Source organism: Topomyia yanbarensis, chromosome 1, assembly GCF_030247195.1.
Source record: "Topomyia yanbarensis strain Yona2022 chromosome 1, ASM3024719v1, whole genome shotgun sequence".
In the NCBI taxonomy this organism is placed as follows: Eukaryota; Metazoa; Arthropoda; class Insecta; order Diptera; family Culicidae; genus Topomyia; species Topomyia yanbarensis.
In genome coordinates, this window is record NC_080670.1 from 190186961 (window position 1) to 190204297 (window position 17337).

Sequence of the window (17337 nt, forward strand, 5' to 3'; positions counted from 1 at the left end):
TACAGTAATTTTGTGTAAAAGCCCCTAATATTATTATTAACTATATTTAGTATCGTTATGACACCTCCTTAATTCTCCTAAAACAATTTATCATTTCCGCAATAAGATAACATGAACCTTACAACCAGATTTCTCCGATTCTCTACCCTCGGTATAAATATGTATGCAATCTTCTCTCGCTCCCTAGAAATTTTACTTTCAGCAAGGCCGACCGACAAACCGTACTGTACGTACTAGCGTAAACAGTTTCTCTCCGGGCTGCGCATGAATCGGTCCGCAGCAGCAACCCGGCAGAGCCGCGGTGTGTGTCGTGTGGTGCCCCCTACCTACCCTATACATAAGCTGATTAATTCATGCATTCATTGTGATCAAGTGCCCTTTACAAGAGTGAAAGTTTCGACACGCATCTTCTTCAGTATTTTGCTGGGTCAATATATATCAAAGGCATAGTGTAATACGGTGTGTTCTGTTTGACGGAATTCGTAGAGCGAAAATTTTAAGAGTAATTTGATTTCTTTAAAAATACCCAAGCAAGCGGCGAGAAAGCATCGAGACCGGCAGTGTCTGTGCAATAGGAAAATCCGGCAGTCAAACGTATGCGCCCGCTATATTATTTACCTACATCATAAATTGTTTAATGACTTTTTATTGCAATACAATTCCATATCAACTTTTGAATAGGGCTAATAAGATTTGTAAACAAACTTTTATTTTGTTGATTTCTCTTAATTTGTTATAATTTCAACACAGAAAACATTTGAAATTGAATCTACCAAGGGTAAAGATGTTGATTCATGTGTAGTGTTCATGAAATTCAACTCGGTAGCGTAATAATGAGCGAATAAGTTTGTTTACAAAAATCTTATTAGCCCTTTTGAAGAATTAATATTGAATTGCCAGTTTGAGACGGAGAGAGAGAGAATGGATGCTTTGCGAATGTGCAGCGTGTGGCATGTGCTGCGACGAGACGATACGCGTTCCTCAACTAACTTCAAGTATAGTCCCGCAAATGTGCTGCAGTGTCTACGTCAGAGAAAAGATGCGATATTTACAGTGCAGCAAATTGGAATGCACTTTTAAGAGCAAACTGGGAGCGAGAGAGTGTTCTCTTTTGATCTGTGAATTTTGACAACATATTTAGGGTGCCCGTCGGTTGTTCTTTATTATGGGTTTTATACACACGTGATTGGGGTGTAGGTGCTCAGATGGTTGCAAAAGCTGTTGTAAAACATTTTGAAAAACGAAGTCTTCAAATTTGAGCCCAGTCTTGTTTTAAGACGTTAATGTACATATTCTCAAACTCAAAGCCCTGTTTGAAACTGATGGGTAATTGAGATGGTTGGTTTCATAGTTTTGAAACGGAAACCCGTACCTGAGCCGAATTCCTCGGATTTTTACTCATTAATTTGCTTTGTCGTATGCTAACGCTCGGCAAATTGAGACAATTATCACAAATCTTGCAATAGTATTTTTCATCACTTTCAATAGAATCTATTATTACCTCAAAATTTTAGTTTTTTTTAAAGAATTTCCATTGTTTATTTATGAGTTTAAAAATGATGAAAAATATTACTTTAAAAACTATTTGGATTTACTGCTTTTAGTGAAGTGTATTTGAACCATTTTTTAACTGAAAATCTCTACATTTCAGTTGTAACTAATAGTTTAATTTTTTTTTGGAATTTTGGTACTCAAAACATACTTTAACTAAAGGAATATCTAATCAATTACTAAAAAAGCCCAGAAAGATTCACACTTTGAGGTGATTGATCTCTATTACAAATTTTAAAAAAATGTAAAAAGATTTGTTATGTTGGCACTTAACTATTAACGCCGTTTTGGTTAACCAAAATTATTAACCAGCCACGGAAATACTCAGTATTAATTATTCAACCTGCAACTGATGTTTTATTCGCCATTTATAGACATTGGTATAATTAAGTTATGTTAGTTGAAAGAGTATTACTTCAACCAACGCTTTGGTCTGTGGTACCCGGTGACACCATTCAAGGCACCCCCGGGGATGCAAGTATTTCGTTATTCAGCAGAAATTTTTAGTTGTTTTCACTAGGCACATTAAATTGTTTATTTGTTTCAGTTTAAATGGAAACAACAGGACGCAAATTCGTTTTCAAATCAAAGTAACCAATGCCGGTTTTCTATACATTAATGCTGACGCGACCAAAGCAGCGCACGCTTATAATTGAGTTCAAGCAGTTAGTGTGAGGCAACCTTTGCAGTACTACTTTTGACACCAATTTTGTCAGCAACTGAACAGAAAAATCAAATCTAACAGTTTTTAGCAGGCTTGGGCAATAGCAATACGATGTTTATGTAAATTGTCATAGTTCGTTGCACTCGCCACGAAAAACAAATACTTAGAGGTTAGTTTATGCCTAAATTCAGCTACGACAACCGAACTAAATTACTATAAGAACGTAAATCATAAAAACACAAGAAATGGAGTGATTGCATAACTTTCCTCTGACGAGAGAGACAACAAACGGTTTGTGCGAAATACAATTTTCTGCTATTTTTAAATGGAAGCACGAGTGGTTGTCGCTTCTTTATTGTCTTAAATTGATCATATCAGAAAATGGATGGGAGTTTGATTAAATTGGTTTCATTTTATTGTAACGAGTTTACCAAGGACATTGGCGCCAAACCTTTTCTGTAGTTTTATATATTTTGTTTGTTTGGTTTTTGAAACACCGAGTGCCTGTATAAACGCTGCCATACGCATGCGGTCTTTTGTTTACAAGCGGCAACACAGTGGTCTAGTACTGTGACAAAACTGGTCAAAAGTACTTATTCCGTGTAGCCCTATTGTGTTTTAGGGAGTTTCTGGGCAAGAATAACTTCACTTTTGACATTAACAGGTCATTGGAAGTAAGATCTAAAATTATTTATTTTTTCAGGACGTTCGTTTTATGATCTGAATCTTCGGTAAAGCTTTAAAAAATATCCTGCTTAGACATATGGCACCAAGTGTGGTTTCTTTATAGTTTTTAGTGCACAGCTTTCAATCGTACATAGTTTTAACTTGATTATTATTTTTTCTAACTTCTGCTGGTATGAAAGATTCTACTGAATCATCCGACTCATTAATACACATAAATTGTTAGGATATTAGCATAATTTAGGTTGGTTATTGTTGATGACTTTCGCAAGTTACACACCATTTTTTGTTTTTGTTTCAGCAAAATATTGTACTGAAACTGCTCCAGCTAAACAGAATTTGCTGAATGTTGAGACTTGCAATTATTATTTCGCTGATTTTTAGTAAAGACACTTATTACGCCGAAAATCAGCAAATCCGTTGAGCTCGATTGCTGCCACAATAAGTGAAAGAATGATAATTATGCCAAGTTTCAGCAAATCAAACCAAAATTTTGACAGTTTTGAGTTGCTGAAATTTCAGCGAAATATTTTTTGCTGTAATTTAGCTCGACAAAATTCAGCAAAATTTTGCTGACACTCGACAATCATTGGTGTTGAATTGATACGGCCAAGTGCATCATTATTATTCGTCTCCTGATTATGATTTACTAATAATTTCTCACCACTTTCTACAACAAACAGAATAACTATTGAATCGGTTGAGTGTGTTTTATTAAATACATTTAAGCTTTCTTGCACAAATGTTGTGCAGATGCATTAAATAGATTGGTAATGCAGTAAGATTCCGTTTTTGGCAACATAGTTGTTGTACATAGTATGTCTTTGAAAAATGTGCAATACATATTTTGTTGTAAAAATTGATACTACATTCGATTCTATTTCAAACATGAGAGTCATGCTTATTATATTTGACGCTATACGCATTGTATTTCATGTACACAATGTCACATGGTTATTTTAGGGATACAACATAAAAACTTCAATTATTTTGTATCAGTATGGGTAACCTTGAGTTATGAAACACTTAGTAGGCCTTGACTACTGTAAAACGTGTACAATTTAAGCAAATATTTATAATCAGTAGTGCAGACTCACGCGGATGTAATTTTGAAGTTTTCGATTTTAATGTTTATCGAGAAAAAAAATTCATGAAAACATTTCACATATTTTTATATAGTTAAAAACCCTTACATTTTTGAAGCCACAAGTTTACAATAGAAACTATACAATTTAGGTTCCACAAAGGCTGCTCCACTTAGAATCAGATCATTTTTTTCCTGTAGCAGCGCTTCTAGCGGTCGGTATGGAATTGTTTTGACAGTGACAGTACACTTATTTTAATGATAAAAGTTTCGTCTCGATACGTGCATCATAAAAAAAGTTGCGGTAGATGGAAAATGAGAAAAGAATATTAGTCCTATACTTCCACGTCGCAAACCCGATGTGGTCGCTCATATATTCGCCTAGAAACTGATCTAGCAAGGAATTCGCAGTCTCGGACTCACAACCATACTTTTGATCGCTAACAAAACGATGACTCGAAGCTGTATAAGCAAGAGTGTACCTGGCGACATGTTTACCTTTCATTAAGGTTTACAAAGGTCCAGTTCTGGCCAGATTTGGTAAGCTGCCACTACAACCGGGAGGTGTTACAGGGATACCGTAATAATAAGGTGGACTTCGTTCCCAAGAATATCAATCCATCCAACTACCTGCAATTCCGCCCAATCGAAAAGTATTGGGGAATTACCAAGCGTAAAATAAAAAAATCTTGAAAGACGACTCAGAACGCTGCACAAATGACTCAATGTTGTACAAAAATGGCCGCTAAGGTTCATCAGTTCAGTGTCGGGTTTTAGATATGGGTGTACGGGATCAATTTACTTTTCTGATCTTCCATCTAGCATAACATTTCTATTACTTGGAATAAAAGCCTACGAAATTTTATTAAACGCCTGAGAAAAGCCTGAAAACGATCCTTCAGAAAAAGATGCGAAGGCGACAAATCGTTCGTCCGTGATTTAGAATGCCAATTCGAAGCGCAAATTTCTTTCGCTCATATGTTTCCCGAACTGAGTACAAGTTTAATGATGACCATAAACTGTTTTGCTGTTATCTGTGAAGCTGTCAATTATAGAGACAGGATATTAACGACACCGGCAGAGACAGCAAGTCTGTTTACGTAATTCTTTCAAAACGTATGAAGTAATAAATCACCAGTCTGAATCGTGCTGGAGTAGTTTGCCGATGTTCCTTTTGAACTTTACTACAACTTCATTTACCGAGCAGGATATATATAGGATATATATCAATATTCGTGGTGTTGACAGTTCATCAAGAAAGGCTCTTTTTTTCTGACACTATCGGCATCTATGCTGTTCAAACGTTCTCTTACAGAGAATGCTTATTCCACGAAGTGGAAAAAGGTTTTAATTACACCAATCTACAAAACCGGCAACGTACATGATATGATAAATGTTTGAGGAATTTCAATTCTAAGCTGCCTCCCAAGGATATCCTACTATATTACATCTTCTTTGGAGTCATTTCGGGCCTCTTTTTTGTGCTGTTTTTGTGAAAAGTGTACCGTCGTGTCATTTGTTTTTTTTTTTGGGAAGCAGGGAAAAGCCCGCTGGTGCTGAATTTTATTGTAATTATCTCTCCAGCAGGCATAAAACCTCCTCATCTTATCAACAGATAACCGATATCCAAATGATACATTTCGACACTTATAACTATAATTAAAACTAACAACATAATCTTAATAACAAATGGAAGTCGAAGGCAGTGGAACAACGATTGAAAAGACGACACATACTGACGAAAGGTCCGTTATAACCATAATTTGTTTTGGCTACCGAGATGCGAACGAAAGGATGGATTCGAAGACTACGACCACGAATGTCGATGTCCAAAAGATGTAGAAGTTCGAAGCAATCGATTCGAGATTGTGTTATCTTGAGAGAAAAAAGGCTCGCTGACCCACTAACAAAACCGAACAGAGTGCCTGAGGTAAGATGAGACATGTGCAGACTTATCGCTCAACCGTCGTGGTTCCTCCTCCTCCTTTGGAGAGTCTATTGGTGTCCGTTCAACCTGGCCAGGTAAGTTGACGTTGGATTTACTGCTTGTAGATTCTTCACTGTCCGGCACGCATTCGTCTGTCTTCTTAACCCTTGCCGGTGGCGCTTGTGTCGCTCCCTTTGATGAACAAGCTAAATAAATGCTGCTTGCTAGTGGCAATCCTACAACTACCACGAGGACGGCCCACATCCAACGGTTTTCATTGGCGAACTTCTAAACGCGGGAGACAAATGTTTCCGCTCTATCGTACGATACACTGGCCGTCCGTATTTCTCCGGCTCACAAGTTACCGTTAGCTTCTCGCAATCACTCCGAAAAAGATAGCGACTGGACCCGTACACTGCAACCTACACTCGCGGGCCGCGCGAAGAAAACTTATTGTGCCACGGAGAATAACTGCTCCTACCTTCTGCTGCGGGCTCGCACGACTAATTTGCGGCGTTTTTTTCCTTGGCCGCTCTCGCCTCACGTCCGCACTCAACCTGCTATCCAAAATTGTGAACATGCGGTTTTCTTTTCTGACAGCTCCAGTGCTGCCGTTATCCCGACAACCCGTCGCGGGTGGGGTGCGTTCACGCGCGTGCTGCACACTCCCGTCTAACACCTCATTATTGCACTTATAATTACCCTTAACCCATTTTAAACGTACCAATTGCAGTAGATCGGCAATGAAAACGATCTTCGAAACATCCCGGCGTACATACAGGAGATCGACGTCAATACACGGTGTCTTTTTTTAACAACTTTATGCAAAAAAATTCAGCATCTCTGAAACTTCAGGATATGAAAGAATGGGCTTTCCCCTTTCATTTGAAACCAAAATCTAAATAATCCGTCGGGGGGTCCAGAGCAACTTTTTTTTTGAAGTTTTTTCGTGAAAACATAGATTTTACAATGGAACTAGTTCATATTTCTGCCCCCAGATGGTGCTTTAGACATTCGAACAACACTAAAAGTAAGATTCTGATAGATTATTTAATTGTCTACAACTTTGTTACCAACTAAAAACTGATTTGAAATTATCCCGAAAAGTAGTTTAAAATGTTAACGAATTTTAAGTCTAAGTTAGTTTCACAGAAGACCTAGTGGTTTGTCAATTCACAAGCACTTTTTTTATTTGCCAAATAGTTGTGTTTAGTTCAATAGTGAATTCAGCGGAATTTGAGAGCTTGGAAAGTCTCATCTTTTAGCTGAAAATTATAATTCCCTGATACAGGGCACCATTAATATTTTTGGGATGAGAAGTTTTAGATAAGTGTTGACCAAACTAGTATGATATTAATATTCTTTTTCATGATGGTAAGTGATTCCTCCCGCAGAAACAGCTTTTTCAATTATGTATGCCTTCTTTTTCATTTTTTTCGATTGTCCTCAGGGATGACTGATAACTATTCTTACATGAATCTCCTACTCTGTTAGCATCTTCGTATAAAATTGACTTGTCCTGAACTTCAACCTTTATATTTGAACAAACTTAATAAAACTTTTAACGCACCATTGCAATATTTCGCGGATTTCATTGCAACGTTTGGTTAAAAACGCTGATTATCCGTTTTCAAAATTAACTCAATGTGACAAACAGTGAACAAAAAACTTTGGATCAAGATAATTTTTTTGGGATATATTCGAAGACTTCTATGTATATAAGATTATTGTTGCACTCAAATCATATTTTGTTTTCAAAAGTAATACATATCGCATAATCTAGGACCAATTAAGTAACGATATCTCGCATAATTGATAGGAAATAGCCGTAAAATCCAATTGCCACAATATGCTTTGCGGAGAAAATTTGAATAAATCGTTTCACACTAACCACTAATTTGGACAGTTACTGCTGTGGTTTGCGTTAAATTAGGAACGGTGTGTCCCAACATTTCGTCTTGAACGGAATTATAATAGCTAACTTAAGCGATCATAACCTAAATTATACGACGCATGAACCTTTCTAAAACATAAATGTAAGCAAACCCTTGTAACCAAGCAGTAACTTCCGATGAATGGTAGTCCCTTCGAACCTATCGGGAAAGATTACAAACCAAAAGCACAAATAGTTTTCTGACTCTGTCAAACATCCTTATTTTCAGAAGTTCAATTAGAATTGTCAACGTAATGAATCCCGTCTAATATGTTCATGCCACAAAACCCAATTATTTTTTTGGTGATGTAATAAGTGCGAGAAAACATATTTCCAAACCACTAGGCCTCGTGTGAAACTATCTTAGATATAACTTTGTTAAAATCTTAAACAACTTTTCCGGATGATTTCAGATCAATTTTTAGTGGTCAACAAACTTGTAGACAATTAAATTTTCTATCAAATTCTCACTTTTAGTGTTGTTCGAATGTGTAAAGCACCATCTAGGGACAGAAATATGAACTATCTCCACTAGTAAAACTTATATTGTTACGAAAAAAACTTCAAAAAAAAGTTGCTCTGGACCCCCCGACGGATTATTTTGATCTTAGTTTCAAATGATAGGGGAAAGCCCATTCTTTCATATCCCGAAGTTTCAGAGATGCTGATTTTTTTTGCATAAAATTGTTCTAATAAATACACCGTGCAATAAGCTTACAGCGATCTATGTAGCTCAATAGGTTCAGTGGGTCCCTCGATGGGAGTCGAAAAAGTGCGAAACGAACAAATTTGCGCTGAATAGCTTCAATGCGTTGAGTATCATTTTGGTAATAAGGTACCCAGACTACATTGCCATATTCAAGTGTAGAGCGAACCAAAGCACAAGAGAATGCTTTTAGACAATGTATGTTGGTAAAGTTCTTAGTGACTCTAAAAATGAATCCCAATAGCTTAGAGGCCTTAGCAGTAGTGTACTCAATGTGGTGCTTGAAGTTTAGTTTGGGATCTAAGTAGACTCCCAAATCATTAACGGATGATTCCCGTTTGATAACGATTTGTGAGATATTGTAGTCGAAATTAACTTTCGAATGTCTTTAACGAGTAAAAGATATAATCGAACACTTGGAGGCACTTAACATCGTTCATCTGGGACTGCAAGAATTCTGCGTCTTTGACATTCCTGATAAGCTGAAATAGTTTGAAATCGTCAGAAAACGAAAGTTTCGTGCACATCAGCAAATGGTTTAAGTAGCATTACATTAAATTAGCAGTTATGTAACGCAGACGATGAAAATTTATCTTGTTATAACAACTATGGTAGATGCTCCACATTACAAATGGTAGTCGAAACCCCTGACCCGGATTGGTGTGGCTATTACATAGCTGCTAAAATATCTTTTCAGGCGAAGCTTATTTTTGATTTATGACAGCGATTGTCAACCCCCAGGGGGCCGTGAATTAGTTACCAGGGGTCCGCGAGGAAAACTATTTATCTCGGAAGGACCTTTTTTGTAACAGAATGAAAATAATATTTGGATAGTACACAACATGGACATTAGGCCGCGGGGATCCGCAACAACCCTGAGTAAATATTTGAGGAATTCCGGGGTCCGCGGGACGACAAAGGTTGAGAACCGCTGATGTATGGGGCATCTATTAAACAAAAGTTCCCATTAAGTGCGCTGAACAGCCAGAGACGATCCTATAGATTCCATTTTATTCTGATAAACTGTTGTGTGTTCCTTCAAAAATCGATTTATTGAAAACTAAGTTCGATGAATGAAATTCAAACAGAGCGGCAACCCTAATGTGTATAGACGTAAACACAGACAAGAAATGATTGGGTTTGATTTATCCGAAACTAAACCCGAATCCGAGAATTCCAAATTGAAAAGCAGGAAACCCGACACGAACCTGAGAATTTTAAATTTATAGAACCTGAACTCGGACTGAAGGTAGCAGCCATGGCTTCAAATAAATTTTGTAGGATGGAAGTTGACTTCTCCGTGCGTGTTATTCATCAACCTGGACACGGCCGGGATCAATTCGTGCTTCCATTTTCCATTCGCGCCACGTTGTCCTATTCCTATTGTCGCTTCCTCTTGGTGTAAATTCGCGTTCTTTGTCGGCCTGCTCAGCTGGGCCTTTTATCTTCGCCATGGTAACTCTGTAAATGTCTCCCCAAGAATTCGCGTTGGCTTAGTGGCAAAGCCCCTGAAGGCAGGCTTTCTTGCTTTGTTGAGAATGGTCGCAGCTCTGTGCACCAATTTTCGTTCCTCTCTTTCGGTTTCATTGCAACCCCTGGAGCTGTTTCTCCAGTCTCCGAGATAACTTACAATATAATCGGTAATCGTATTCTACGTTTGTTTGCTGGTTAGCGATTGTTTCTCGGTTTTGCATTCCTCAGCATAATTGTATCGTTCGTCTTTGTTAGTACTGCCATGAACTAGTCCTCACTTAGGTTCAAGAGGATGCTCTCAAATCTAAGTGCTTCTTCGACCAACACGTCCTTGTCAAAGATCGCCGTTTTCCTTCTTTACCCGTTTATCGACTTTCTCCGTGATTCAAACTGTGTTATGTTCGCAATGCCGTACCGGATCGCTTGATGGTCGCAGAGGGTATACTGCTAATACACTTTTCGGTTTATATTCTCTGTCAGTCTAGGACTGCAAAAAGTGACATCGATGAAAATTTGCGGTAAGTTTTGATGGTGTTGATGGTACCTTAACAATTATCGAGATCACTGATGGTCAATCAAAGTCCCTTTGAATACAGTGTCCGTAAGTCTCGGGTTCTGGGAAAACTCCATATTAAAGTTTTATTGGTTTCTTGGAAAAGCCTTTTTTGATTGTCACAAACTTAGTCTCAAATGAAAGGTTTAATATCCCCAAAGGTAGAGGTAGGTAGAGTTCGCATGAATCAAACCTCCCAAGTAACAATTGAAGTTTTATAGCATGCTACAAGTGCAATCTAAGTTTTATGAGTGGCTATAAAACCATTATAAAACCTCAATTGTTACTAGGCCTGTGGCTGCGGAAATACGGTCTGAATATTACGGTCCCATATGGAGTCTTTCAATGTCAATGAATTTAGAATGGTTTTTTAGCAAAATTCATTCCGAATGAATCAACTGATTTTGACTTTATCGAATCTAAGAAAACAATCTGCATTAGCCTTTTCATGAGACGTTTGTTTTACAATTCACAGGTGGATCCGACGAACGTCACTCGTCATTCATATTCATTTGAATACGGTTTTGTCGGACGTTGAATCCACCCGAGAAACGTCAATACAAAAAAAAATGGAAATGTCTCATGGCATAGCAAATTACAAATCAAATCCCGGGTGGTTTTTGAGGATAGGAGAAAAACGTGCTCTTAAACAATATATAATATAATAATGCGTGAAAGTAATTTCCAAAACTGCCATAGTAGTATTCAAGTTCGAAAGGCAAAATTATACGAAAGTTGTTTTATGAAACAAGACCGTAATAATCTAAAGCTTATTCCAAAAGAAGCACAATTTTATCTTGAGAAAATTTCCTGTAAAGACCAAGCATGAAAATGCAAGCGAGAACCCGAAAATATTTATGACCACCTTTCCTCCAATTTGAGACCACTGTGCGCCACTAGGGAAGCAGACATAAACCGCGAATGATGATATTAATTCACGTGCCCGAGCAGTGCGCCGCTCAACTCAAACGGCAAATGTGCCAAGTGTTAATTGGGCAAAATGAGGTTTGCGGTATAAATTTGCCATTCTAATTTGGGGGAATTAATCGAGTAAGGAAAGTATGTCGAAAGGTGTGCTGTTTCGCTGCTTGTATTAGATCTTCTCGGTGTTCCTGAATCTAAGTCTGTCGATTCGTGGATACTTTCATGTAAATTTTGCCATAAATTAGGAGATAATGTTATTGTGCAGAGTATTTAAGTCACAATAAAATATTAAAAAGCATCAACGTACATACTAGAATTAATACTTCAAGGGTAAAGTATTTGTTTATACCGCCTAAATTTTCAACCGCGCGAAAAGTTTACAAAACAATCATAGGCTTCAAATTCCGCGAAAAATTGAGTTACCTCGTGGAGCAAACTTTCGTGAAATTAAGAATGATTTGTACTCGTCTAATCAAATGTATGTAAAAGAGCCGGACGTTGCTCAGGACTGCTCGAGTGTGCACGCGGCAAAGTTGATTGATATGTCATTTAGGTTCAACAAATTTTTCCTACTCAATAATGGAAATGACGGCGAGATTGCCGCCTCAGCCGAACGAACACAAGGGGCTTAGAGTGACTAGCGTGAACAATTCCTTTTATATTGAGTACCTATCTTTCAAGCAGCACGCTTTCGCTAAAGCTAACTATTCAACTGGCATATGCGGTGGTCGTGTTGCACATGCACACAGGCTCTGCTGCAATTTGATTTCCTCTTAATTTACAATTACCCCGGAAAACGGAGCCAGTGCACCAACAGACATCGCTTCATAATGTTTGTAGAAAGTTTCACTCGTAGTGTATCCCGTCATCGCTTTGCATGATCTCTCGCAAAAAGGGCAATAATCAGTCATTAAAGGACAGCGAAAGTGTTTTAGTTTTAATATTGACAAAATTTTACGTCCGGAACAACTAAAGTGTAGTGTGCTGCAATGTTCTAAAAAGCCTTCGTAAGCTGAAAACAAATAGTGCTATAATTAATGCTGAAACACAAGATGTGATAGATGCAGAATAAACCATCGGTTACAAAAATGGAAGAACTAAACAACTTACTTCAAACGGACCTGCTAACCGCTGCCGGTTCTGCGACCCTGTCGCTCGACGAAAACATGAGCTCCGGTGGTATGATGGCGTCGACGATTCTTACGACCACTACAACGGCTGCCACGTGCTACCAGCGGTTTGCTAGAAGTCGAAAGGTGAGTTTTTTACATTGCTTGTAGAAATTTGGTGCTACACCAGTGACGTATGTTTACAAAAACAAAAATTACTTGCATTGTACTGGTGGAATGCGAATTGTTAGTTCAAGTGCCTAACAGTGGGTTACTGTTGAGATGGATGTAAATTCGTCAAAATTGTACATGTCCGGGTTAATTGCTAGATACCAACGGTACACACACTTAGTACTATTACTTCACTTGGTTTACAAGCTTTACTTCCTTTCGACATCACGATATTATCAACATATCTGAATTTTGACGTACAATACGATCCAAGCAGCCGCTGCAATTCTTGGTTCGTATTTCAATGTGGTGTTAGCAATATGAAACTATTTTGACGCATCGCTAGGGATGGTGCGGTTGTTTTGATAAAACTAGTGACTGTTTATGCTTATTGTGCATTCTCAATAACAATTTTATGTGCACAGGAACAATTATTAATGTTAGATTTACGCCTAGGGTATTTATCCATTCCGTTTGCTGTGACCACGAACTATGATCCGAACATGTGATTTTATCTCAAATACTTTCTAGTTAGCTTCTTATGTTAAATCGTTCAGGTATTAAATATACTGATACAAAACAAATGACATAGTAACAGTGATTCATTACTCCTACAAACTATTAAATTAATAAGATAGGCTAGAAAAATTATCCGTAATAACTATAATTTGAAATTCATCACGCAATGGAAAACTCAAACAGCCAACAACGATGATAAATTGTTCGAGGTACAAGTATACCACAATGTAATTGGGTGTATATCTATTGGAAGGTATTATGTGATGCTTTTAATGTGACGTTCCTTCCTAATTATTCTAAGGTTTTAATATTTTTCCCGGATCGAATATTTACGCAGTAGCGTAACTTATTCTGGCTCACAGACTTCTCTAATGGTACAAAGTCTGTGAAAAGAAATCTGATAATCATCAGCACCGTATTCTGATATTTAAACTTTTATGAAAATGTATATAAAAATTCAATTATTAACGGTTAAGATTTGAGCGCCATCTTTAAAAAATTTTAGGACCTACAAAGTTTGTATCTTGAGAAAATATTCTTATAATTACCGTAAAATGGGGGAATATTGATCAATTTTTTTACAGTTCTTCGAAAAAATTTCCTCAAAACAGGTAGACAGTAACTGTTTGCATTTTTAAAACAAGTACTGGTACCCATAGATTGAAAACGTCCAAATTCTTTGGTAATTTATTCCGTTTTACTATAAAAATAAAATTAATTTGTTATAAATTTTCATTCGTTGTTTTCGGGGTAACTTTGATCAGCAAAATATGGGTATCGAAATAAGAAATAAAGCTCCAAATGTTGTGTAATTTGCATATCTGCAGGCGATTTTATGGCCCGATGTTGTGTCGTCTCGTAAGAAAACAAAATTGCCTGGAAGGATACGACTGACTTTTATCGAACTTTTTCGGGAAAATAGTCGAAATTAAATAGTTAGTAGTAAAAATCTCGGAATATTTGGAAAAATTATTGGATAAAAAAAATTACGGTTTCTAAAAAAGTGAATAGTTCAGATGAAATTGATTGATTTCATTAATATACAAGGAATTGTTTGAACAGATTGAAACGATGTGTGAAAGTTGTATCATTTTCAAATTGAATTTATGTTCATAAAAGGTACATTGAATGACAAAATAATCGTTGCCGGTAGATGTTGAACTTGTTTAGAATATGGTTTGTATTTTGTTTCTATGATTTTGTTAGAGGGAATCATCTTATCGCACGCTACTGAAAAAAGTCTCATTTGATCAAACTTACCCTGGTGATCAAAGATATCCCGTTTTACGGTACCCGACTTCGTCGTAGACACCATTATAATATCTAGTTCCGTTATAAAACTTGATAACGGCACCGCTCTAGGGACTGAATTTCGAACTAATATGGTACGATGAAGTAAAGCGCTAGATAGTACAACCAAACACAAATAATAAAGACATAAATCGCACGAAATTTTTTTTTTAAATTTGTGGTTCATTTTACAATTTTAAAATGAGCGACACCGGTCCCTTAATATTTGACCACACTCACCGCTTGATGGCGTCCCAGTTTTGAGAGAAAGAAAATCACCAACGCAGGCTAGATGAATGCAAATAAATATAAACAATGTTTCGAAAGAAGATTGGCAAGTTTCTTCGTCATGAAGTTTGACATCGAGACGGAATCCAATTACGTTCTGGCTTCCCATGAACGTCGACGATGTGGAGCGCAGCTGTTTCCAACAAAACAGTACTGGAATGGGATTGACCGGTTGACACACTTGGCGAGTGTATAGTGGATGGTCCTGGTTTTCTCACATTTGACAATGTGGGAGGATTCGGTTGCTGGCAGGTATCTGCTACGCCGCCATGATTTCAAAGCCAAAATCTAAAACGTCGCGTTGAGGTCGATCCACAATAAACATAATCGATTTCATTCGACACAACTTTGTGATGGTCCAGTTCGTTTAATTTGTTGGTATCATGGCGAAAAGTTTTTGTTATTCACTGACATGTTCAAAACAACACTTTTCTTCCCTTTTCGGTCCAATTTTTTCACTTTTCGACAAACATCTAACGATTGAGTTATACCGTACGGTGTATGATTAGTGCAGAACGAGCTTCAAGCAAAATGAGCAGAACAATCTGAACTGTCAGTGATAGGGGTGCCATATACGTGGTTGCTGGGCTAGAGAAGAGGATGTCACTGTTGGAGTAACAAAGCTTTTGGATGAAAAGTTGGAATCGTGTATCAACTTATGATAGCGATCGTGACAGATGCGGCATGTGAACTTGGATCCGCAACTTCTAGCGTTATGACCGGTGCGGAAGTAGTTCCAGCATAATTTTCGTTGGGAGATTTACTCACAACTTGGGTTGATGACCATTTTGGCAAAGGCCGGACATTGGAACAGGTAGTGACTCTCGGTACAGGCAAGACAAGACGCAGCGGGTGACTTACCTTCGGAAGCAACTGCATTCGCTGCTATTCAGGGACCTTTACTTGAGTCGACTGTGACCGTTGAAACAGATCTCCGACGCAACAGAATACAATATTCTCATTAGTTGATATAGGAAGTTGACGAGGACGTCGAAGAGCACTTCGTCACCTTGACTACTTCTTTCCTCCCATGCGTTGCTGGATCGAGATTATAACCGAATTCGTCAAGCTTAGCGAGAGCTCATACATGATGACGTAGACACTCTTCGATGAGTTCGTGTAACTGTGTAGATCATCAAGAATTCGAAAGAGGTTTCAGTGCTCAAGGTGAAGATATGTGGAAGCCACGAACGCGCGCTTGTTGCTAGGCACCGACTCGCTTGTTTACATTCAGAAAAATTGAAATCTGAAGTGAAAATTCAAACGCACAAAAGAGATTTTTTGGACATTTTCCTTCTGTCATCTGCACCGTGGCAGAAAGTTTGAAGTTTTGTTAGTAAACGATTAAAGTTTCGCTTGTGTTTTTGCAGTGGTGTGTGAATAAAGTGCATTTGAAAAAGTGCAATAAAAATGAAAAGAAGAAAAATAAGAGTGTTTGAAAAGAAACCCCAAGTGACGAGGGGTAAAATATTCGCACAAAATAAGGACTACAGACGGCATTCCATCAAAAACTTGCATTGATTGTATAGGAAAATTTTCTAGTTTCTACAAGTAGCAGTTTCGTGGCACACCGGCAAGGTTAGTGTGTTGAAAAACGTATATTTATGTTTGCTCATGTCAGATACATGGTTGGGCAGGGGAAAGAGGGGTGTATAGCGTAGGAGCTATGTTGAGGCTTGCTTGTATAATGTCCTTAACCTACGAGAGACTGATACTGTAGCTTACAATGGACCATTAAGTTAAATGTATCGCGGAACTATCGAGAAAAGTTACCGTTGATTTTAGGAAGGTCTATCTTTGGCAGCCTTAAACGAAAACTGCTGGATGGAGGCGGCGTAGCAGTGATCATTAACGTATTCAAAGCCATCTGGTTTAGATCCGATATTCGAACCGACAGCAAAATATCTTTGGCTTCACAGTATAGCATTTCAAGGTAGGTCTGTTCTGTAAGATGATCATCAAGACTGCCTGGCTCATCAGTTCTCTCAATCTCCTATTGCACATTCAGGAAAAATTAAAAAAAGAGAAATAAAATAAATTGAAATCAGGAAAATTGTTATTGTAACAGATTTGTTTATTTTTAACTACGTTGTTTTTCTTTCCTTAGATACGAGCTTATAGCGTGTTCCTTTTTTATTTGGTGCTACACCGGTGTAGTGCAAAAAAGAGATAGACTGATTACACCCAAGTTTGAATGAGTGTAGCACCAACTAGGTGTAGTTCACTGTCAAAAACAAAAACGCCATTAGATACCTTCATGTTGTTTTTTTCTTTGGACACCATTCGTCGATAGAACAATGAGTGCCTGTATGTTGTCAATAAATCGTCATGTTTGGGTTTGACATTTCGAAAGACTGTGAGTTACTTACTGGCGAATCCAAATTGTACTGAAAAATAATTGTTAGATGCAAGGCAACTTTGCCAAAGACACAATAACCAGAGCCTTGAAATATTGACGTCC

At 37.7% G+C, this 17337-nt stretch overlaps 1 protein-coding gene across 5 annotated transcripts in view; it reads left to right on the forward strand.

Annotated features, from left to right (window-relative positions):
* The first annotated feature begins 240 nt into the window (after positions 1-240).
* The window catches only part of LOC131685017 (progestin and adipoQ receptor family member 3), a 70267-nt gene continuing 53170 nt past the window's right edge, over positions 241-17337 (forward strand). The window contains exons 1-3 of one of the 5 annotated variants that reach the window (XM_058968369.1): positions 241-459; positions 532-594; positions 12340-12755. In XM_058968369.1, the coding sequence (XP_058824352.1) occupies positions 12561-12755 (195 nt within the window). In that variant the 5' untranslated portion in view covers positions 241-459; positions 532-594; positions 12340-12560. Of the gene's footprint in view, positions 595-12339; positions 12756-17337 lie in introns of all 5 variants that reach the window. The other 4 variants (XM_058968379.1, XM_058968388.1, XM_058968349.1 and 1 more) reach the window with 4 other exon arrangements.